The sequence below is a fragment of the Gossypium hirsutum genome, chromosome D12 (genome assembly GCF_007990345.1).
Source record: "Gossypium hirsutum isolate 1008001.06 chromosome D12, Gossypium_hirsutum_v2.1, whole genome shotgun sequence".
NCBI lineage: Eukaryota > Viridiplantae > Streptophyta > Magnoliopsida > Malvales > Malvaceae > Gossypium > Gossypium hirsutum.
In genome coordinates, this window is record NC_053448.1 from 58480663 (window position 1) to 58503222 (window position 22560).

General features: G+C 34.1%; 3 protein-coding genes and 2 pseudogenes across 4 annotated transcripts; 3 read left to right on the forward strand and 2 right to left on the reverse strand.

The window, feature by feature from the left end:
- Positions 1-16: 16 nt before the first annotated feature.
- On the reverse strand, positions 17-2575 carry LOC107947005 (bifunctional UDP-glucose 4-epimerase and UDP-xylose 4-epimerase 1-like; annotated as a pseudogene).
- A 3108-nt stretch (positions 2576-5683) lies between these two features.
- LOC107947658 (thaumatin-like protein) lies at positions 5684-7665 on the forward strand (annotated as a pseudogene).
- Positions 7666-10178: 2513 nt separating this feature from the next.
- On the forward strand, positions 10179-11098 carry LOC107947007 (thaumatin-like protein 1). Its single transcript, XM_016881524.2, has one exon. It carries the CDS (start codon positions 10208-10210, stop codon positions 10934-10936), a length of 729 nt encoding a protein of 242 aa, XP_016737013.1. The 5' UTR covers positions 10179-10207; the 3' UTR covers positions 10937-11098.
- Positions 11099-13079: 1981 nt separating this feature from the next.
- On the forward strand, positions 13080-14113 carry LOC107947008 (protein P21). The gene has a single exon (XM_016881525.2). It carries the CDS (start codon positions 13157-13159, stop codon positions 13883-13885), a length of 729 nt encoding a protein of 242 aa, XP_016737014.1. The 5' UTR covers positions 13080-13156; the 3' UTR covers positions 13886-14113.
- A 3754-nt stretch (positions 14114-17867) lies between these two features.
- Positions 17868-22383, reverse strand: LOC107947009 (probable DEAD-box ATP-dependent RNA helicase 48). Of its 2 annotated transcripts, none has more exons than XM_016881528.2 (10): positions 21259-22383; positions 21053-21159; positions 20389-20444; positions 20082-20306; positions 19756-19962; positions 19576-19662; positions 19258-19353; positions 18972-19187; positions 18521-18703; positions 17868-18287 (listed from the first exon to the last, which is right to left on the reverse strand). In XM_016881528.2, exons 1-10 carry the CDS (start codon positions 22353-22355, stop codon positions 18057-18059), a joined length of 2505 nt encoding a protein of 834 aa, XP_016737017.2. In that variant the 5' UTR covers positions 22356-22383; the 3' UTR covers positions 17868-18056. The 2 variants fall into 2 exon arrangements, with proteins under 2 accessions (XP_016737017.2, XP_016737015.2); XM_016881526.2 differs by having other exon boundaries at positions 20389-20447.
- Between the last annotated feature and the right edge of the window lie 177 nt (positions 22384-22560).

Below are 22560 nucleotides of genomic sequence, written 5' to 3' on the forward strand. Positions count from 1 at the left end.
TTTTAAACTCCAGAAATGATAAAAACATCACTCTTACAAAGACTTATAAATGTAACACAAAGGAATTTTATAAGATCTTTGAACATTTGATAAATCCTAACTTTTGATCATCAAGGATCAGTTTTGTTTAAATTAAACAAGTATTTGTACACTTAATTCTCCCTATGAGACATTTTTAAAAGACCGGGGAAGAAAATTAGTATTTAGTTGAAGCCTAAGGCTTTGACTGGTATCCCCATGGATTGTTGCTTGCCCACTTCCATTGATCTTTGCACATCTCTGCTATACCATATTTTGCTCTGCAATATAGCAAACTCTTAAGATTAAAAGGAAATATCTTGTACTGTAATTGGAAATTCTTTTTGAAAGATTATCCATGTTAACTGAATAATCTATTAGGAAAAAGATGGGATTGTAAACATACTTCCAACCAAGTTCTTTCTGAGCTTTTTCAGTGGAAGCATAAACAGCTGTAGCATCTCCTGGCCTTCTGGGGCATAGTTTAATGGGGATTTTCTGCAATATTTTCAGCAGCAACAGTTTTATATTAGCATATATGAGAGCGAGGCCGAGAGAGAATGTTGAATGGGCATTGACAAATAGCATTTACCTTTCCAGAAGCTTTCTCAAAAGCGGCAACCATTTCAAGCACAGATGTACCACTGCCGGTTCCGAGGTTATAGGCAATACAGCCTAGAACAACATATGAGTTTAATACAAACAGTATATTTGCCGAACGGTACAATAAATGAACTTAAATTAATGATATGTAAAAACTTGAATGAAACAAATTGATCACCTATATTCTCAGAGGAAAAAAGCTTCCTAACTGCAGCAATATGACCATCAGCTAAGTCCATAACATGGATGTAATCTCGAACCTGTCAATAAATGAGCAATCTCTTTTAGGCGAAAGTTAATTTATATGCACACATGGAACAGATATAGTTGATAATGTCGATTGCAATCAACAAACAAAAACTTCTAATCCTACAAAAATTTGTTCTTTCTTCAAGAAGCAACTTTAGCTTTTAAAATACATACCGCACTGCCGTCCTTAGTTGGATAATCATGACCAAATACATTAAGTTCAGGCAATCTGCCGACAGCTACTTGCTGTATGTAAGGCATGAGATTGTTGGGGATACCCTTTGGATCTTCGCCGATTTTACCACTCTCATGAGCACCCACAGGATTGAAGTACCGCAGTAAAATAATACTCCAATCTGGTTCTGCCTTCTGTATGTCTCGTGCAATTTCTTCTAGGAAAAGCTGGTAAAGTTTTCAGTTAAAACAAAGTTTAGCGATTACAGTTCATGAGAATTGATCCGGTTTAGATCCAAGTAATGTACAACTATTTACCTTGGTCCTTCCATAAGGATTCATGGCCTTCAGCTCAAAATCCTCAACACATGGTATTTTTTCAGGTTGGCCATAGACTGTTGCAGAGGAAGAGAATACCATCTGTCCCCCCCCCCACCCCCAAAACAAAATAAAGAAGCATTATCTTCTATTAGCAGTGGCTGAAGCACGGTGAAGATTTTAAAATATTGTCATACCTTTTTACAATTATATTTGGCCATGACCTCATACAGATTGATAGTTCCAATCAAATTGTTATCGAAATAACGACGAGGGTTACCGACACTTTCAGCAACGGCCTTAAGGCCAGCGAAGTGGATGACAGCATCAAACTTATGGAGTTTAGTAATTACAAGTAGAAATCAATTTCTCATAACATTCATTTCAAACCATTTCAGCATAATCCTAAAGCAAAACAAAAATCAAATTACAATATTCACCTTTCAATTAACCCATGTACTTAGATAAAAAATAATTTAGACAAAAATGCAAACAGTAGGATAACATAAGTTCAACTCAAAGGTAAATCATGAAAACTCATAACAACCACAAATAATGAAAACCAGTGAAGTTACTAAATCCAGGTAAACATACTTAGTCTTAGGGAAAAGCTTCTCCAAGTCATCCCTATTCCTCAGATCACCCTGCAACCAAACAAAGCCGAAATCAAAGCAATAAACAAAACCTTTATCATTAGGTATTAAAACCATGAAAACCCACTAAATGGTTTATCAGAAAAATAACATAGAAGCAGAGAAAAGATTCAAATTTTCATTTACTTTTTTTTTTTGTGAATTTCTTACCAAATTGAAGTCAAGTTTCTGGGAAAGCTCAGGACCCACCAAGTCCTTAACCCTATGAACAGCTTCAATAACAGAATTATCAAGATTATCAATAATGACACTCTGTATCCATCATTGAGAAGCTGCACCACAGTGTGGGTGCCAATGAACCCAGCTCCACCAGTAACAAGAATAGTTTTTTCTGAAGAACCCATTTTTGAAAAGATTATAAAGAGAATATTTGTATATTGAATTCAGAGAGAGAGGAAGATTGGGTTTATAAAGAAACCTTTTGTTTTTTTTATGACAAGATAGTGGGAAGAAGAAGACAGTTTTGGAAGTATGGAAGAGGAGTTTGAGAAAATCAAGGAAACTATCTTTTAGCCAAATAAATGGGATGAGAATGCATAGAAGATGTAATAGGCAATAATTGTGTAATAATCCCAAAAATAGTTGTGAAAGCTTTGAAATAGTGGAAAGTGTTATAAGCATCACAGAGGCAGTCCTTATCGGAAAAAGAGATGGCTGAGACAGCCATAACTCAATTTCACTCGGTAGTCATCTGTCTTTACTATTTTGGCGCGCTTTTCGTAGTTTCGGTGCAAAAAAAAAAGTTGGCATCATTATGAATTATTATTTAATGGATGATGATTGATTGAATCGATCAATTTCAACATCAAATAATCCAACTATGCCGTATTTATGATTCCAATGTAGTTATGGATTTTTCTTAAAGATCCCTTATCTCTAATATTTTATAGATTTTAGCAAATCTAAAGGGATGTCTGTAGATCTTCCTGTTTCTTTGATTAACAAATCTAAATCCAGGAATTTCCCTCATCTACGAGATTAGCATCACATGTTGTAATTGCTAAGTTTTAAGAGAAAATATTTGGTATATCATCTGTCAAGATCTTAGACTCTTCAAATAAGCTCAGAATCATAATAAAAATTTTATATAAATATAATAAAATATCAAAAAAATAAATATATAAAAAAATATATGATAATTTTTTAAGATGGTTTGTAAAATAAAAAAATACACTGTTAATGTAATTAAATACTTAATTATTAATAAAAATATAAATCAAGATATTCACTGTCCCTTGTCGCAGATACTTTTCAAAAAAGTAAAAAATTAAACACATTTTTGTGTTCCACTTGTATGAGTAGAGATTAAACCCCTACCACATTATTAAAAGTATCTTTAGATTTTACAAGTAAAATTATTAAAATAACACAAAATATAATTAGAACAAAAAAAATTATATGAAAAGAGTCAGTGTTATAATTTTTGAATTATATTTTTGGAGTTAAAAATAAGTATAATAGTTCAACCTTATCCATATATATGATTTATAGTTATATTACCTGATACTATTAAAATCAATTATTGCAAATAGCAAATTGAATAATTAATTGTATTTGGAGTCTTAATTCGATTGATATCGACATTATTATCAAAGCAGGAGGACATAAGTTCAAATGTGCTTAAACTTGTTTATCCTCCTATTTATAGATAATTCTAGGCATTATGTAAAAAAATAATAAACTTTATTCAAACTACTAAACCTAACTTTTCAGACTCACAAGCAAATTGTGAGTGTGACATTTGTCCCATTTATTTATATAAATAATTTTTTTATTTTTTTACCATACCCTATAAAACACTTGTCAAACCTCCAATTTGCTTGTTCAGTTTCAAATAATTTTCCATAAACTAAACCCACGAAACTAAAACCTCAAAAAATTTATGCATTTGCTATGCAAGTGGCTTTGAAGAACAAATTCACGAACGTTTAACAGTGGCATGGATTGAAGCTGTCCATTTATGGAAGGCTTTTTATTACAAGCAAAAAGCAAAGATGCTGAATATATAGTTTGAATTAAGAAATTTTGGTTTCATGAAGCTGAGCATATGGAATGAGTCCCAAAAGTAAAAGCTGAGATCTGAGAAAAAGGGTTGAGCTTCTTTGGGAAGTTGGCTACCATTTTTCATTCTCCTTGTGCTGTTTAGTCACTCCAAGACATCATCATGCATATCAATTCCTTACAAACCATCCCATCCGTTGATTACTCTAATGTCTCAAAAGCAGAAAGCAAAGAATAAAGATACATTACATTATGTATCCCATTCTCGTCACAAAGCCAAAAAACAGAGATTTGATCTCCACTAAAAGCTACAAGCTTCTTCTCTACATATTGCTATTCATGCTGGGGTCCAACAATCAGTATAAAATTTCTAAGGACTTTTACATTAAAAGTCGAATTGTATTTTATTTTTTCTACATAAAAAATAAACAAATTATTTCCTGTATGATTCGATCAAAAAGTAAACAGATCATTTTCTTGTCAACACAAGATATACTTAACATGTCATGTGTAACTGTCTAGTTATTTTATCAACCATACCAATTTTTAACCCTTAAAAATAAGTAAAATTTTAATAAAAAAAACTAATATACTCTTTAATCTAAAATCTAAAAATTATTTTTTAAATAAATGAGATGGTAATTGATGATAGAAAAGAAATGATGGCTTCTATAAAAGCCCACTTAACTCAGGTCTAGGCCTATCAGTGACTTGGGTGACGGGTCAGTTTCTACTGCATTAAGTAGTCATTATTGCTGGCCTACTACAGTTTTATAATATGAATAATCTGTCCACGAATTGAAGGCTTGTCAGCCTGATAGGCTGGTCCGATTATGGATAAAGATTTCTAATTTCGGACCAATTAAATTTAAATTAAATAATCTTAAAAATATGGTTTGTTTAAAATTTAGTTATATTAATATATAATATAAATATAAAATTATGTTTTTAATTTATTGTTTTTTAAGTCAACTTAATTTATGTTCATTTTATAATATATAAAAATATTTTTTAAAATGTATGATTATCTTTCCAACAATATTTAAATTTAAGTTTTCCATTTTGAGAATGCGTTGTACCATTTCGCTGTGTTTATTAATTTTTTCATGTATTAAATGTGTCATGTTTGTTTTATATCCATGTAAAACTTTGTTTGATTTTTTTTTACATTTTATTATTAAGTTTTCTCTTCAATTTATATGGTTTAAGGTTATTTTATTTTTAATTCACCTTCAATTAATATGGGCATTGTTTCCTAAAAATCAAATAAATAAAATCTTATTTAATTAATTAAGCACAAATCCAACCTGACGTAAGTTACCTGAACTAATGGAAATTAGCTCTCACTTATGCATGAAGGATTGGAAATGGTATAATGTATGTAATACAGATATATGGCGGACCAATCTATGACAACCCAAGTTCCTTAGGCTAGTTCATGAGAATTGACATGAAATTTATGAAACAAGCCCTCTTTTTAATTAAGTTTGGGACATCCCTTGTATGTTAAAGTTACTTCAAAACTGAGACCTCACTGTTCCCTAAAAACCAAAAACCGAAAGTTCCCTTTTCTCTTTATTGGTAAGTTAAGTGAATTACATTTATGCAGAAGATTATAAATTTGTTCTATTTTTGGTCATAAATATCGTATACCTTCGATCATAAAATCAAACTTAAGCCTTATAATAATTTCCCTTGCATTGAGAAGATGATGAGCTTCAGAAACATTTCAATGTATTACTTCGTTAGGGTTGCGGATCACGGCATTACATTAGCCAATGCAGCCACTTTCAGCATCCAAAACAATTTCCCCTACACAGTTTGGGCCGCCGCAGCGCCAGGTGGCGGCAGGCAACTTGACCACGGCCAAGTGTAGGACCTCAACGTGAGCTTTGGAGTAGGAGGTGCCCGTATCTGGGCTCGAACCGGTTGCGAATTCAATGAAAGTGGACAAGGTAAATGCCAGACAGGTGACTGTGTGGGGCTACTTCAATGCCAAGGCTATGGTTTACCCCCAAATACCTTGGCTGAATACACATTGAACCAGTTCGATGGTATGGATTTCTTTGATATATCTCTTGTTGATGGGTTCAACGTTCCCATGGAATTTAGCCCAACTTCTGGTGGGTGCAACAGAGGCATAAAATGCACTTCACAGATTGTAGGGCAGTGCCCTAGTGAACTTCAAACCCCTGGTGGGTGTAACAATCCTTGTACTGTGTTCAAAACTGATGAATATTGTTGCAATTCTGGTAAATGTGGTCCGACAAATTTCTCAAGTTTTTTTAAAGAAAGGTGCCCCGATGCTTACAGTTACCCTAAAGACGATGAAACAAGCACATTTACTTGTCCTACTGCAACTAATTATAAGGTATATATGTACTCATAAGAGAGCTATGACCTTCAATATTAATAGATTATTTGATTTTCTTTTGCTCTCATAATTCTTTATCCATCCTAAATGTGGGGTTTTAAAAAATTTGTGGAGATTCAATTCAGTAAAAAACGAACAAATTATGTTGGTTTGTTAACCCAAAAGAAAGTTGAAGCATGAAACAAATCTGAATGGTTAACTTATTTTTAGCAGCAATGATTAATTCATGTTAAACAAATTGGAAGATAACCATATTAATTTCCATGATACGATCTTGACTGGTCATCCAAACCAATTTTCAACAAACATTTGATTACAATCAAGAGCCACTCTTTACTTGGTCTGTCAATACCATCTAACATAAATCCACCTTTTCCCTCATAAACTCCATGCAATACAAAGCTAGCAAAAATGAAGTTGGAAAGCCTCTCTCCGTTTTTCTTCCCTTTCGTTGCTCTTTGCTTCACGGTGGCCACTGCTGCCACTTTTACCATTCGAAACAACTGCTCCTACACGGTCTGGGCAGCAGCCGTGGCCGCCTCCGCTGCTGGTGGTGGCAAGAGGCTAGAGAGCGGTGCAACTTGGAATCTAAATGTGAAGCCCGGCACTAGAGGAGCCCGTATCTGGGCTCGAACCAATTGCCAATTCGATGAAGCCGGACGAGGCAGATGCAAAGCCGGTGATTGTGGGGGGCGACTTAAGTGCAAAGCCTATGGTAAACCCCCAAACACCTTGGCTGAATTCGCACTAAACCAGTACAAAAACTTGGATTTCTTCCATATCTCTCTGGTTGATGGATTTAATGTTCCTATGGAGTTTAGCCCAACATCTGGGTTGTGCAAGAAGGGCATTCAATGCACAGCTGATATAGTAAGGAATTGAAAGCCCCAAGGGGGGTGCAATAATCCTTGCACCGTTTTCAAGACTCAACAATATTGTTGCTATTACGGGAAGTGTGACCCAACGGATTTTTCCAAGTTCTTCAAGGCAAGATGCCCCAATGCTTATACTTATCCACGAGATGATCCTTCAAGCACGGTCACTTGCCCTGGTGGAACCAATTACAAGGTTGTGTTCTGCCCCATTGGCTCTCCTCATCTAGAGATGATTGCAAGCATGAGCCAAGAAGAGTAAAGGGATGATCTCTTGGAATAGTTGATCTGCGCCTGGGAATAAAAATAAAAAGTTATTTTTTAACCTTTTCAAATGATAATCATCATGTGATATCGAGAGAATCAAATCATTGCTATGCATATATCACAAGTAAATAATTCCTACGATTTAAACTCATAACTTGATATGTGAAATGAATTTCCATAATCAATAGATCAAATATTGAAGTTGGAGTTGTTGTTTTGTTTGTACGTACTTATTTTATACTTGACTCTTTGCTTGATGCATCAACAAAAACATATAAAGAGTCAAATAAAGCAATTGTACCATGAATTTGGATTTCACAACACAAAGCTTCAACTGATATTTATTGGTATTAATTAAAGGCAAAATAATCTTAATCATCAAATTTAAGAAAAATAAATTAAATTAAATGCTCAATTTGTTAGATTTATTGGTAATTTTATTCAAATGATATCTAAATAATTATGGGAAAAATCATATTTTAGATTCTGTGTTCACACACACAAAAAAAAGAAAGTATGATTTTCATTATTATTTGATATTCGATAATTTTATTATTATTTGATATAATTTTATATTTAAACCTCTCAACCTTTTCCGTCTTATTTTTTTATGTTTATTAAAAAATAAAATAAAAATAAGTCAAATTTTGGGGCCCTACTAGTTTCAATTTAGTTTAGGTTATTCATTATAAACTAATATCTCCAGACATAAAATTTTTAAAAACTAAAATACTTCTTTTGACAGTTCACAGAAATTAGCATTTTAATGTACGAAATAAATAATCTAATAAAATGAATATTCAGTGCAAATACAAATGTGAGAAGAAAGTCGTACCTACAAATTTTTCCTAACATCTAGAAAAAGTCGTATTTTTGGGTTGATTGAGTCTTAGTTCAATTAACAAAAATATTGTTACTAATGTAGGAGGACGTAGGTTTAAATGCATTGAAGTGTGTTCTATTATTTATGGGTTGTTCTAGACATTGTGTCAAATATATATAATCAGAACTTATAATTAGATTGTTAAACAAAAAAAAAATTACATTTTTAAATGTTGAACGAATATGAATTTTACTATAAAATGTTTTTAAAATAATTTTCTTATAAAATGTTACAAATTTTCAATATATGAATTTTACAGAATTTTTAATAAAAAAAATGAAAATGATTTCAAGCTATTACTTGAGATGTGGAGAAGTTAATGTATCTGCAGTATTATAATTAACATTTTAATTTCTCTAGTTAGCTTATTAATAAGAGATCATATCTGATGCGCTCTTTATGCATGAATTTTATGCACAATGCACTATAATTTACCACGTCATTAATGAACAAAATAGGAAAAAATTAAAAGACTTTCTAATAAATATTTAAAAATTTATTTAAACTTAAATAATTAATTGAAAAAGTCTAATTTTATTAAGAGATAAAATACGAGAAATTATAATTAATTTTATTGAGATTTAAATAAAATTTTAGATATTTATTAGAAAGTTTTCTATTTTTTCTATTTTGTTCATTAATGATGTCATGAAATTGCGGTGCATTGATAGTGTAATGCATAAAGCTCATGCATCGATAATACATCAAATATAATCCTTATTAATAATTCAATATTGTTCATGAATTAAAAAAAGAAAAAATTAATATTGATCATAATAAACCGTATGCTAGTTTCTTCATATAAATGCGTTCATATTTAAAATTAATTTATGTACAATATTAATATATTGTCAGATCACATTTGAGACGATGAACACCCTAAATATTAGACCAACATATAGGGTTCGGCTTGATTTTTTCTTTTAATCTCAAATATAAGATAACTAATTTATTTTAAAACTTTGCATTGATTTACCACAACTTGTTTAGTTATTAGTAAGGTTGGTTTTCGATATGTGGTGGGTTAAGGTAACAGAGTAGCGCATACTCCGAGCTGCTCAGTGAACCGGTGGACATACATGATTATGTGATGGATGGTGTCCTATTAGCTAAATTAATGAAATATTTATTATGGAAAATTATTAACTAAATGACAGATTGCGGGGATTTTAAAATTACATCCAATCAAGATTTAACAAAAAAAAATCATTTCTTTGCTCATTTTTAGAGGTCTAAATAGATGTCTGCAGTTATTTTTAAACACTTAAAAATGCATTTATCTTATTGATTGAGTTTTAGTTTAATTAACATGAATATTGTTATTAATGCAGGGAAATGTAGGTCTGAGTGCACTGGAAGGCATTATTCTCCTATTTATGAGTTGAGGAGAGATTGTGAGTAATTTTAGATATTATGTAAAAAAAATATAATCATAACTTATAATAATTTTAACGTTGGATTTCTATAAAATAACTACTAGTAAAATAATTCATATTAAAATCATTGATATCTAATTTAGAAAACAAATAATAAAAACTCTATTTATCATTAGATTATATAATAGATCGTTACCGGTTGATGTAGATTTAACATGTTCAATGAAAATAAATGTACAATTGTACACACTAAAAAATTCTGACTTTATCTTCATTATGATTTCGAAGTAACGAAGTAGCCGCCTCAGCGTTTATTTTTAAAACAATATTATGGCACATGCCTCGGATTTCCCAAAAGCCGCCTTGCTTGTATATAAACCCTCCACTCCTATGAACAAATCACCAAGTAAAAACCAACCATGAGCTACTTAACCATTTCCCAGATCTCTTCCATCCTCTTCTTCAGCGTTCTTTTCATTTCCGCCCATGCAGCGCGCTTTGAAATCCGCAATGAGTGCCCCTACACTGTTTGGGCAGCAGCCTCTCCTGGTGGTGGTCGTCGCTTAGACCCACGGCAAAGTTGGACCATCAATGTGCCTGCTGGCACAGCCATGGCTCGTATCTGGGGTCGCACCAATTGCAATTTCGATGCCAATGGTAGGGGTCATTGCCAAACCGGTGACTGTGGTGGACTCCTTGAGTGCCAAGGTTGGGGTGTCCCTCCAAACACCCTGGCTGAATATTCACTTAATCAATTTGGAAACATGGATTTCTACGACATTTCCTTAATTGACGGGTTTAACATCCCCATGGTGTTTGGTCCAACTAATGGCGGTTGTCACAACATTCGGTGCACAGCAGACCTCAAGGGACAATGCCCGAATGAGTTAAGGGCTCCTGGTGGGTGCAATAACCCATGCACAGTGTTCAAAACCAATGAGTATTGTTGCACTCAAGGGTACGGAACCTGTGGTCCGACCTATTTCTCAAGGTTTTTCAAGGACCGGTGCCATGATTCATACAGTTATCCTCAGGATGATCCTTCAAGCACCTTTACTTGCCCCGCTGGTTCCAATTACAGGGTTGTGTTTTGCCCTAGAGGCTCACCCCGCATAGAGATGGTCGGAAGCAAGAACCAAGAAAAGTAAAGGGATGATCTCTTGGAGTAGTTGATTTGCATTTGGGAATAAAAAATAAAGATCATTTGGTCTTTCGAAATGATACTGAACCTATGGATGTATTTGTTTTATTTTGCATATGTTTTGTTTAATGGAAGAGCAAAAACAAATAAATACTATTTTTTTTGGTGATTTATAATAATAAGACAAATTCTGAATAATAAACTATTATTCAGATTCCAATTTAGATCACATTTTGGATGATGAATGGCCCATCACATGGTTCAAACTGCTTGTAAGTAGAATGAGACATTCTGTGGTAGAAACCAACTAAACTCAAAAACGAATTTAAGGTAATGTCATTTTTTAATGCTTTTAGACTTTCCTCGTCAACTTGAATTCCTGCTGAACTTATTATAAAACCCCAAAAAGAAAATCTTATCCATGCAATTACCAAAAAGTTGTTCATGTCCTTCTTTGGTGTGTCGATGATCTGGCAAAACCAGGTAAACCTACCTGATGAAAACCAATACCATAACATCATTGACCACCTTCAAGACCACCACCGTCCCCCCAGTTATCTCATCACTCTCGGTTCGCTCCCTCGATCGAAACAACGCCTCCAACTACACTCTATCACAACTCTCTCGCTTTTCAAGCCACACACATCATCTTCACCATCCTTGCCAAAAAACACCATCTCCAACCTGAAACGAATTGGGTGGAGCCAGCACTCAAAAACACCATGAGCGAACGCACACGAATCGTCTTTTTTTCAGCTCCCCTTGCGGAAGTCCGGGCAAGCGGATTGAGAGTAACGGAACTTCCTCGAATCCCTCCATTGAGCCTTCTCGTTCGGGTGGGCGTACGGGCCCTCGGTCAGTCATGTGACCTTCCACGCGCACACCTCTTCACCTTGAACTCATACATACGAAAATGGTCGCATGAGAATGCATCGACGATGGGTACGTCAGAGTCGTCACAAAGGGTGTCGGGCTCGAGATCGTTCAACGAGAGGTAGCGGAGAAGGGCCATAAGGTAGTCAACGGGACGGGCTGCAAGGTGCATTGCAGTTAAAGTCGAGGGTTGAAAAGTTATCCGCCCGATCGTTTAACAATTCCTAGTCGGGGATTTTGACGGTGGGGAAGGGTCGTGTAGTGAGTTTTTTTATCATCATATTTTGGATATTGTCAGTTCTGCTATTCTAACTCGGATGATGAAGATGAATGTGCTTGGTTTCGGGTTGTAGATGGTAAAGATGATGCGTGGGGCTTGAGAACAGAGAGAGTTGTGACAGAGTGTAGTTGAAGGCTTGGTTTCAATCGAAAGAGCGAGTCCGGAGTGATGAGATTACTAGGGGGACGGTGGTGATCCTGAGGGTGATTAATGGTGTCATGGTATTGGTTTTTAGTAGGTAGGTTGACTTGGTTTTGCCAGATCATCGGCACACCAATTAAGGAGAAGAAAGAAAAAAATAATAAAGAATGAAAGAAAAGGAAAAACAGACAGAAAAGATAATAATAAAAGAAATATAATAATATAGTGGGATCTACTAACGAAATTAATCTCATGTCACTGTGCCGTTTGATACTTAATCGCACGGTGGCTATGAAAACAATTTCTTAAAATTTAGGGTGAGTTTAGATAAGCGATGCGTTTACTTGCAGTTAGTGTAAAAATAGCGGTGGAGGTAAGATTAGATACTATAGCGATACTGTAGCGTGAAACAAAAAATAAACTAAACACACCGCACCGCATCGCATCCAATTGTTCATCCAAATTCGCCCTTAATGATGAGTTGGATGATTAAAGAAGCATTAAAAATTTAGTTACTAATTAGATAATTTATTCAAATAATAATATGTGAATATTTTAATATATTGTATTAAAACAGTTATATTTTTAAAGGGAAATATAAATTCAAATTTTATGAACTACGATATGATAAATACGTAAAATCGGTTATGTTAAAAAAATAATAGTATTCTGCAACGTACGTAGACTGAGTAGCTAAGTGGAAAGAAAGTCAAATGGTAGATATTAAAATAAGGAATATCTTATGGTTCTCCCAAAATCCAAATACGCTTGGCCTTATCTTCATTATGATTTGAAAGTGTTCGATTAGCCGCCTCTACCTTTATTAAAACAATATTATGGCACTTGCCCATGATATCTATGGTACCAAAAAGCCGCCTTACTTGTATATAAACCCTCATCTCCTATGAACAAATCCCAAAGTAAGAGCTAACCATGAGCTACTTAACCATTTCCCAAATCTCCTCCCTCCTCTTCTTTAGCGTCCTTTTCATTTCCGCTCATGCAGCGCGCTTTGAAATCCGCAATGAGTGCTCCTACACCGTCTGGGCAGCAGCCTCTCCTGGTGGTGGCCGTCGCCTAGACCCTCGGCAAAGTTGGACCATCGATGTGCCTGCTGGCACTGCTATGGCTCGTATTTGGGGTCGAACCAATTGCAATTTCGATGCCAGTGGTAGGGGTCATTGCCAAACCGGTGATTGTGGTGGACTCCTTCAATGCAAAGGTTGGGGTGTACCTCCAAACACCCTGGCTGAATATGCACTTAACCAATTTGGAAACATGGATTTCTACGACATTTCCTTAGTTGATGGGTTTAACATCCCCATGGTGTTTGGTCCAACTAATGGCGGTTGTCACAACATTCGGTGCACTGCAGACATCAACGGACAATGCCCGAATGAGTTAAGAGCTCCTGGTGGGTGCAATAACCCATGCACGGTGTTTAAGACCAATGAATATTGTTGCACTCAAGGGTACGGGACCTGTGGTCCGACCCGTTATTCAAGGTTTTTCAAGGACCGGTGCCGTGATTCATACAGTTATCCTCAAGATGATCCTTCGAGCACCTTTACTTGCCCTGCTGGTTCCAATTACAGGGTCGTGTTTTGCCCCCGAGGCTCACCTCATATAGAGATGGTCGGAAGTAAGAGCCAAGAAAAATAAAGGGATCATCTCTTGGTCTAGTTAATCTGCGCCTTGGAACTAAAAAATAAAAAAGTCATTTGGTCTTCCAAATGATATCAAACACGTGGTTCTACTTGGTTTATTTTACATATGTTTTGTTTAATAATATTGTGCAGTTTCAACAGCACAAGACGTCACAAGTTGCTATCATCTTTCATCAAAATTTCCAACTCATAAATACCCATATAAAAAAGTTATATGAACTTATATTATTTCTTTTATGGGATAAATTATGATTGAATATTTATTAATATAAATGTATTTATTCATATACGTAATAAAATTTTTAATTTAATATTTTTATCATATTAATTTAAAATATTATTTTTATTAATATATATATACTAATTTACAAGTTTTTTACATAAATAGTTGTACATTTTTTATTTTATTCCAAATCTATATATAGTCTATGTGATTAAAACATTAAATATGGCAATCAAATTATTAAAATATTAATAAAAATGTATTATATATATAAAAATCCATTAATGTAGGTTATGGAAATGTCTACTTCAATTTTACACAATTGAGATTTTATGTTTTTGTCTCACCCTAGATAAATATGTAGGTTTTTTTTTCAAATTTATCATGGTTATAATTAGAGTTTAATGAATTCTTGATTTAATTATTTAATTTAGTACTTATAATATTTAAAATTGAATTGGATGGTGGGTTTAAGATTCGATCGAGATATTTATTTAAAATAAGGGATCAGATTGATTGATTCGTAAATTGATTAAATTGATCGATCAAACTAACCAAACTGGATATATCTTGTTTATAATGATTGATTTGTTTTGTTTGATTGTTTTTTAGAAAATGATGGATTAGTTGTTACTTCAAAGTAAAATTTATGATTAGATGCAAATTTATGACAGCAAAGCCAAAGTTGAGCATATAGTCTTGGCTTTGGTCGTCTTTCGAGATAAGAGACCTGTCCTAATCAAAACAACTTTTTTCTTTTTTCTTTAGAATAATCAAACCTACCTAACCTTTATTGCAAGTCTTATCCTGTTTCGTTACTCAAAAGAAATTGCATCTCAACACTACTTCTTTGGAGCAGTACTTCTGTGGTATCCTACAATCTACGGGCAGCACTTAGATTTATTTAAAACTGACCTAATTTAAGAATGCTTCTAAAAAATATGTTCGAGAAAAAAAAATTTTGCGGAGAAATTAAAATTTTTAAATTCTGAAAAAATGTACTTTTAAATTAATTTTTAACTTGAAAGAAATATTTTTTCTTTAAAAAAAATTTATTTTAAAATATTTTTATCTCAAAAAATCTTTCCCACACTCGTCCTGAAACGATAATCGGGACTTCAATTTCCAAACGTACGTATTCGGACTTTTCCACGCATCTTTGCCAGCTGCCTACCAATACCATTTATATTTCAATCATTTTGAAGTTTCGATTATTAAGAAAATAACAGCTTACTGCCTTTACGAAAACCTTGTCAAGTGTACCATCTTGCTTAATCAATTTTGACGTTACCTTAACACCCCCTCCCAAAAATATATATATTTATATTAATTTATTAGTAAATTTATATTTTACTCACTCAATTTTAAGTATGTCTAGCGAGCTCCAAGTGATGATTCGACAATCGATACAGTTGATCAATACCCATCAACAAGTAGAACATACCTTAGATTTGATAAGTGCTAAAAATAACATGTTTTAACATCATTCTTAACACGTTTTTAGGTGATTATTTGATGTTAATTATGAATTTTATACTTCTAATCCTTTAATTTCATGTTTTAATACTTAATAGAGTACTTGAGAGCAAAAGGAGCAAAAATCAGAGCGTGGGAGCAAGTTGCAAGAGCCACACGGGCTGAACCATTCCACATGGGCGTATGATAGGCCATGTTGATTTCATGAGATTATGCACCGAACAACAGAAAGTCATGATTTTTAGGTTTTTAGGACATCCTAAGACGTAAATATGACAAAAATAAGGAGATATTCAAGAAAACAACTCAAAAAGAACCATTGAAGCCGACTTTGAAGCAGATTTTCGTTAAGATTAAATATTCCTAGTTGATTTCGTAGAAAGTTATCATGAGTTTCTTTATTTTTTTCCGGTTATATTGTGTCTTGAATGTTTTTATTTTCAAGTGTGAACTAATTTTCTAATTAACTAGGGGAGATGAACACTAGGATAGATTCTGTCGTTTGATTTTTATTTTACACAATAAATATTTAGTTTCTTGTTCTCAATTATGTGTGCTTAATTCTTGGTGTGATATTTCTAAATTATTAATCCATATTTGATGTACTTAAATCAGTAGTTGAATAAACCCTATTTAAGAATAGATCTTGTATAATTGAATAGAGTTGCATACAATTCTAGAAATAGACAACATAAATCTACTAGATTAGAGTAAAATCTAATAGGGAATCAATAGCACAAGTTAATGCGATAATAGGGGTTTTAATTAAAAAAATTAATTAATCAACCTAAAATCAATTGCTCTTATACTCGAAAGAGATATTTGCATAGTTTAGATTGATAGTGATAGATGAAATCTAGGTGAATTCTTTTTTGGATATTTTTTCGCTTATTGGTTGTTAATTACTTTTGTGATTTATTCTTTGTCGTGTTTATTAGTTAATTAATTTAGTTAATTTTAATTTTTAATTAATCAATCGAATTATTAGATTAAATAATAAAAAGACGATAATTACCAGTACTTTTAGTTTTTGTGGGAATGATATCTTTACTCACCATAACTATATTATTAATTGATAGGTGAATTTACCTTAGTGCATCAAGATCCAAGTTAATCTGAAGATTAATGTCAAAGATTGGAGAAGAAAACTGTTTTAATTTTGATTTGCATATTTGTGACATCCAAAATTATTTTATAAAAAAATTTAACCATAGAAAAGAAGAGGAAAGAGAACTTTAATTGATGCAACCGATGTGGGAAAAAAACTATTCAACAGCATTTTACTATAAATTTTTTTGAATAATTTAATAACAATTTTATAATTTTTTAAATTTTTTTAAATAATTTAATAACAATTTTATAATTTTTTAAATTTAAGTGGTCAAAATATAAAAACAAAGAAGTCAGATATATATATTTTATTTTTTAAAAAATAAATTACTTATATAATTATAATGATATATTTTTATTTTTTAAATTAAGTCAGATGTAACTTTGACTTGGGAACCAAATTCAGTGGGATTTGCATATTAATAACAAAATAGATATTAATAAAGAGATACCAGCCGGAGAATATTAAGAGCGGTATAAAGCACATGGCTTATGTAAATGTCAACACCAACCTCTGACAGACCCATTATTAGATCAGATCCACTTGGATTATGCCAATCTCATGTGGGATTACAAACAACATTGATAGGTTGCGTTTAAAGACAGCTAAGGAAAGTCTTCTTTCCATAAAAATAATTGGTCGGAGATTCTACTTTCCCATTCCCCTTTAAGAAATTCATGCCAAAAATTTGTCATGGATCCAACATACAACGCATAATAATGAACGGATGAAGATATTATGAACTCACTATAATTTTTCTATAAGTTCCATGTTACATAAATTTTGAATGTATTTGTATTATTTTCTAGTTATATATATATTTTTTAATCATTTGGAGTCTTTTACACGCAATGTCTACTTATTACGTGCTGCTTAATTTGAGCTCTTAAATGGTATATTACAGCAAGCACAAAGTTTATATAAACATTGCCGGTAAGTTAATATTTGGCTACTATCAAATTTTGACTCTCAGTAAGACATTGACTTCCCAAATGATCCTGTGAGTACCTATTAAGGTTGATGATGATCTTGAGGAACAACGTTTCAGATTAGGGTTATCAATTATATTATCAAATACTATTATCTCCCAAAGCTAATGACTTTTTAAAATTTTAAAGATTCACTATGACTAATTATAAGCAGAAATTAACTTTTTGATGCACAAAATAAAGAATCCAATGGATTGAGTGTTCAGTGCAAGTACAAATGTGAGAAGAAAGTCGTACCAAGAGGGAAAAGAGGCAAGAGTTAGTCTCGTATGTTCCTCGTACCAGTATCCAGACAGTAACTGTTGTCTGTGTTCTTGGTCTGCAATCTTCACCCTCAACCATTTGCATAAATCTAGTTTGATTACTGCTATTTTCTGATTCGAATTCCAGGTATATCTTTCAAACCCATTTTTAAAGCGGTCTTCCTGAAGAGAGATGGAGGTCTTTGCAAGCCAATTGATTGGGAAAACTGGTTGGCCAGATCAACAAGTGTAGTTTTATCCCGCCCAATTTCTCTGATCGAGTTATAATAACCAAGCCAAGCATGATATGCTGCTTCTTTGACATTCCCATCAATCTTTGCCATTGAAAACTCCAACTGCAACAACATTCCAATGCATTACAAACTTTTTGTAACAGACACTAATGAAAGAATCATTAGACACACACACATCCCATTTTTTTAAATGAAATTGAGATATCAATGCAATATTCACCGAAACTGGTAGATTAAAAAACCAATATATTTTCAAAAACCATGGCATCAACCTATAAAGAAAATCCTTCTGATAGAAGCATGAAGAGCAATACTTATTGAGTTTAGATGCAGACCTTCTGTTTGACATCTGGATCCATATCTGGTAAAGAGATTTTCTCAAGAGGCAAGTCCTTAATTTCATCCAAGAAATACTCTTCCCATGGAGCTATCAATAAGATACCTTCTCCATCCTTGCCTTCCCGTCCTGTCCTTCCTAGTCGGTGTATATATTGCTCTCGGTCAGAAGGAATTCCCACCTGGTAGTAATAAAAAAATTTATACATATCACTATTAAAAAAAATAGAGGGATACAAAACAAGATACAAGATATGTATTTGACAACCAGCAAGTTTCTCAACTTTCAGCAGTTATCATAAACCATATAGGTAGCTCAACAGCTGCAAGAGATCTTATCGTTTGCAGGGTTTTTCATCATGGTTCAATGTATTAAACTATTAATGCAGGCATATGTGCTGAACTGCTTAATAAGCCAATGACATGCTTGAGTTTTAGGTTCAAAGGTACCTGAATAACCAAAGTGACATCAGGATAATCCATTCCTCGTGCCGAAACATCAGATGTAACAAGAATTAGCCTCTTAGAGTCCCTGAATTCATCAGAGATACGAGTTCGGTAAATTTGAGGTTTTCTGGAATGGATCTCCCTGACATTCATTTTCATTTCTCGAAGAAGCAAATACATCAGTGATGTTACCATCCCAGTTGTACAGAAAACAATGACCTGAGTGCTAGAATAGTTAGCTCTCAAGAAATTTCTGCAAGTACCAAAATCCAGATGTAAAACATTTTACCTTGTACTCGGGTGCTACAGATATATGCTTCTTTAAAAGCTGGTGAACTATCTGAAAATGCAATTCATGTGGTGCAACAAGAATAGATTGCTTAACCTGCAGTCAATAAGGAAAATTCTGCAGATAAGGTCACTGTTGCCTATACATTTAATACAAATTTTAACATCCATTTTAATTTCACCACAGAGACTTCAAAAATTTTCATTTAATAAATGAAATTGTTTGAAGTACTTAAATTCTAAATTCGTTGTTTACAAAGAAGCATGAAGCTGATTGTATTTCCTTAAAGTAAATGTGTGCAATTATTCCCATTCATACCTTGTCATGAGTTTCTACACAGCCTAGACCCACTGTATCAATGAAAGCATGTTCCCTCTTCAAAACAAGCTGAGATATACGACGAACCTGCATAATCAAGCACAATTTAGATCTGAGTTGATTCATATAAGGAAATCAGCCTTGTCTACAACAAAAAATAAGGTTGATGAGCAATCCAACCTCTTTTGGAATTGTTGCAGAAAACAACAATGACTGCCTTTGACGGGGCAAACAATCAACAATTTTCTCAACATCTTTCCGAAATCCCAAGTCTAATAAGTGGTCAGATTCATCAAGTATAAGCATTTTCAAACCCATCAATCGCACAGACAAGGTAGACTTGTTCTCAACATGATCCAGCAATCTCCCAGGTGTTGCAACAATTATCTGAGGAAAGTTTTAACCCGGAAAATTGGAAAAGGCTTATCTTCTAATATTAGGATGCAGAAGATTCTAGAAACATTTACAATGCTAAAAGAATTGCCAAGCCTAAAACATAGGCTAACCTGGCATGGTTCTGATTCGAGACGTTTCTGATCAACTTTGAAACGCGTACCTCCAACTAGAGTCTGGACTCCTATGCCATTATGATACTTCAACAGAGCATTTGCTTCTGCAGCTAGCTGACTTGCAAGTTCTCTTGTGGGGCAAAGAATGAGAACAAAAACCGGAGGCACCCGCTGAACGGTACTAGTACTAGCGGCCTTCAAAACTGTTTCAATTGCAGGAAGCTGTTTGTCTTTAACAGAAGAATTTGAAGGAGCAACAATAATCTACAAGATCACGAATTACAACTAAGGACTGGTAGTGTACCAGAAAAGCTGCAGTCTTTCCTGTGCCAGTTTTAGCTTTGACCAAAGCATCTTTGCCTGCTTCACATTAGAATGAGAATTGTCATTTAGAATGTTTGACTAGTCTCAAACAAGTCAGAAAATGTTTAAAGAAATACGATATGACTAGCAACAGATTTAAAGAAAACAATTTACTGGAACTATAGGGAGAGCCCTACCCACACAGAGAACTTTTCTATGCAAAGGAGAGTGACATCTCATGCAAGAATAGAACAGTCTACCGAGGCATATAAGCAATGGTGATAACTTGTAATGATAAATTTTTATTTCCCTTATCTTCAAATTCCTATGTTTTGTCTGCCTTCAGCAAATGACATTTATGTAATACCTAATTTCACATCTTCTACACATCTAGTGACTCTAATATATCATGTCACACGTTGAGCTTCCAAAATGTGATATGTTCTTGACAATTTAGAAACTTCTACATCAATTTTACTAACCCAGCAGATGTTACTAGTTGCATTAAAGGCTACCAAGGCACAGAGAATGAACAACTTACTATAACTCTATAACAAACGTAAAACTGAAAAGCAGAGCAAGCTTGTAAAGGATTCATGGAATAACACAGTAAATTCAATGAAAATGATACAGAATCACACAACAGCCAAAATGCAATAACACACCCTCAAGGCAAACAGAAAGTGTTGCCTCCTGTACTCGAGTCATCAGAAAATATCCCGCTGCAGAAAGTGCCTTGACTGTCCATGGGGATATACCACATTCATCAAATCTGTAAAACCAAAAAAAAACAAAGATTCACCTATTTTCTAATCACCAAAACAAACCATAAATACATCTATAGCTAAAGCATTCCAACATCTTAGCTTACCTTTTTTTACTATAAATTGGTTCTCCCTCCCCCATTTTCTTTTCAATTTCAGCCAACTTCTTCTTTTCCAACTCCTGCCTAAGCAACTGCACTTGCTCCGAAAAATCCATCTCCTTCTCTAGTTCCTTCAACGGAACTCTCCGTTTCATCTTCACATCATACTTTCCCAACGATGCACTACTCCCTGACTTCTTAACATCCCTCCAACCCCCAACACCTTCCACTTCATCTTCCAATTCCAAATCCGATTCATCATCACTCGATGAGCTCTCGTTCCTCCTAAACCTCGTCCTCTCCATACGGTTCCTACTCTTTATAAACTTCCCATTATTCTGAAAACTCACCTTCTCGCCTTTGCCACCAGGCCCAAAACGCTTCAATGAATTATTATCCGACACGGAATCAGATTCATGTTGATTAGAAGAAGTCTCATTCTTCCCAAGCCTCACCCGAGATATATTATTACGCCCTGAATGCTTCAAATACTCATCCTTTGAACCGAAATATGACTGAATCCCAGCAAAAGAACTCTCGTTTACCTTGAATTTTCCGTTATCCTGAACTGAATAGCTCCTACTCTTAATAAATTGACTATTATTTACACCGCTTGGTTTCTCATTTTCTCTTCGACTATCAGATAGCAGTTTCTTTATATTAAGCGGCGAATGAATTAATCCTGACCGTGGATTTCTAGCCGTTTCAAAGGATCGTGGCCGTTCTTGTTCCTCTGAGTTCAACGGACCGTCGTGTTCGTTCCACAAGTCCTCCGCCCCTTCTTTCATGAACCGATCAGCCAGGGCTTTGATGTGGTCGTTGGGGCTCATGGGGCTATATTGTGTTGGATCGCAACTCGGGTCGGGTCTCCCGGCTAGTTTGGCGCGGATTTGGGATCGGATTCTGGCTTGGTAAAGTTGCTTCTCTTGGTCGAGGAGTCTTTTCTCTTTCTCCTTGGCTTTTTTCTCGTGGAGGCGCTTCCATTGCCACTTGTTCAAGCCGCCGGGGAAGGTCCGAGGACCGCCTCCCATGGCTCGGGTGAAAATTTGAGTTCGGAGAATCGAATGGGTTTTGGAGCGTAGGAGGAGCACCGCTGAGAACATGGCTGGGGTTTAGGGTTTAAGACAGAAATTGGAATTTTGGTTTTAAATATTGGTTCATTTCAATATCTTGCATGAGGAAACGACGACGTTTGCTGTTTAACGTAAACCCAAATGGAAATTGCTTAAAAGAATTTGTGGACCATGTAATGTCACCCATCGATCATTTAAATAATATTTATTTCTGATAATTTTAAATGAGTTAAAC